Genomic DNA, 1,640 nt, shown 5'->3' with positions numbered 1-1,640 from the left:
AAAAAAAAAAACATCAACGATGTAAATCTTCTTGAAGAAAAAATGTCATGACATCAGGAAGTGCAGCCCCACTTTGCGGATGCGCCCATAGTGTAAGCAGAAAGAACGGGGACGGAAAGGGGTTGAGAAAAAAAGAATTGAATGCCAATATCCCTATCAGAGGGAAAAAAACCATCCCGAAAATCGATTGAACAAGGAGGAATCCGTCATCATAATAAAGAAAGAACGAAAGTGTGATTGCAGAAATCGAGAAGAAAAAAACCCCTTTAAAAAGAATTAAAAATCAACCCAAATATCATCGAATAGTAGCATACGAATGATATTTACTGTCCCTTCCCCCCTCATCCTTCAAACCCTTCTTATTAAAAATCTTCCAAAACCTCAACGTCTCATCCCCCGCCCCCGTCACAACCGTCTGCCCATCAGGGCTCATGGCTAAATACAGGACTCGAAACGTGTGCCCCGTCAACGACACAACCTGCTCCATACGCGGATACTTCCACACAACAATCTGATTCTGGCTGTACCCATGCGTACTGACGATCTCATCCGAGTTCTTCGACCAGGCCAGATTACACACCTGACTGCCCGTGTCGACCTCCTTAACCTGGTGGCCGGTGAGGGTATTCCAGAACTTAATGGTGCGGTCTGCCGTTCCGCCTCCAGAGGCAAGGAGGGAATGTTGATGCGGGGACCAGGCGATGGCTTTGACGGCTGCAATGTGGTCGGAGAAGCGGAAGAGGGGGGTTTCGTTCAGTTTGTCCCAGACGATTAACTTGTTGTCGTTGCCACCTGAGGCTAGTTGGCCGTCTTCTGTGTTCCATTTGAGGCCGCAGATTTCTTGTTTGTGGCCTGTTAGACGGCGGAGGAATTGATCTGGAGATCTAACGTCGCGGTGGAAGATAGTTCGATCTCTCGAGCCGGACGTGAGGATGTGGTCGTTCCAGGCTAGAGCGCCAACACGGAGTGTATGACCTGTCATTGTTCGTAGACGTCGACAGTGTTCTGCGTCCCAAATTTGTACTAATCCTTTTCCAGTTCCGATTGCAAGATGGGTCCCCTAAAAATACTTCTTGTCAGGATTTTAACTTTGGTAGTGACAGGAAAGCGAAACCATTAATTATTACCCTTTGAATCCAGCTAACACTAGTTACAGTGTCATCCTGCAACTGACATAGCTTCGTAACATGACCATTCATAGAATCCCACATATAAACGGCGGATGCCAATCCCACCCCCAGTATATTACTACTACCCCAATCAACTAGATTAAGATAGAAATCATCCGCTAGATCTGGTGCATCTAGAACCTTGAAAGGAACTTTGTTCACATATCTAGGTTGCTTGCGCATGCTTTGTAGAATCCGTTGACTGTCAAATCGAATGGGAGATAAACTATATAGCTCAGAGCGGACATTTAGGTTAGGGCCGTGGCCGCTGCGAGGTGTTCGGGAAGGTGTAGGGTTTCCGGAGACATGTCGTGGAGAGGTATAACAGAAGAGGTTTTTACTGGGGGTTGAGGGAGTTATGCTTGCAGGAGGTAGAGAGGATGCGGCTTTGTATGAGGGCGGCGTATGTGAGCGAGTCGGGTCGTGGATTTTAGTAGAATACCCTACAATCGGGTCTGGTGATAGAGAGTG

General features: G+C 47.3%; 1 protein-coding gene across 1 annotated transcript; it reads right to left on the bottom strand.

Annotated features, from left to right (window-relative positions):
* Window positions 1–295: 295 nt before the first annotated feature.
* PAAG_00665 (cell cycle regulatory protein (Srw1)) lies at window positions 296–1,352 on the bottom strand (the record flags this gene model as incomplete). The annotated part of the gene is made up of 2 exons (XM_002796760.1): window positions 296–1,060; window positions 1,128–1,352. 2 exons carry the CDS (start codon window positions 1,350–1,352, stop codon window positions 296–298), a joined length of 990 nt encoding a protein of 329 aa, XP_002796806.1.
* Window positions 1,353–1,640: the final 288 nt, after the last annotated feature.

Source organism: Paracoccidioides lutzii (genome assembly GCF_000150705.2).
Source record: "Paracoccidioides lutzii Pb01 unplaced genomic scaffold supercont2.2, whole genome shotgun sequence".
Classification (NCBI taxonomy): domain Eukaryota; kingdom Fungi; phylum Ascomycota; class Eurotiomycetes; order Onygenales; family Ajellomycetaceae; genus Paracoccidioides; species Paracoccidioides lutzii.
This window is presented reverse-complemented; position numbering and strand designations above follow the sequence as displayed.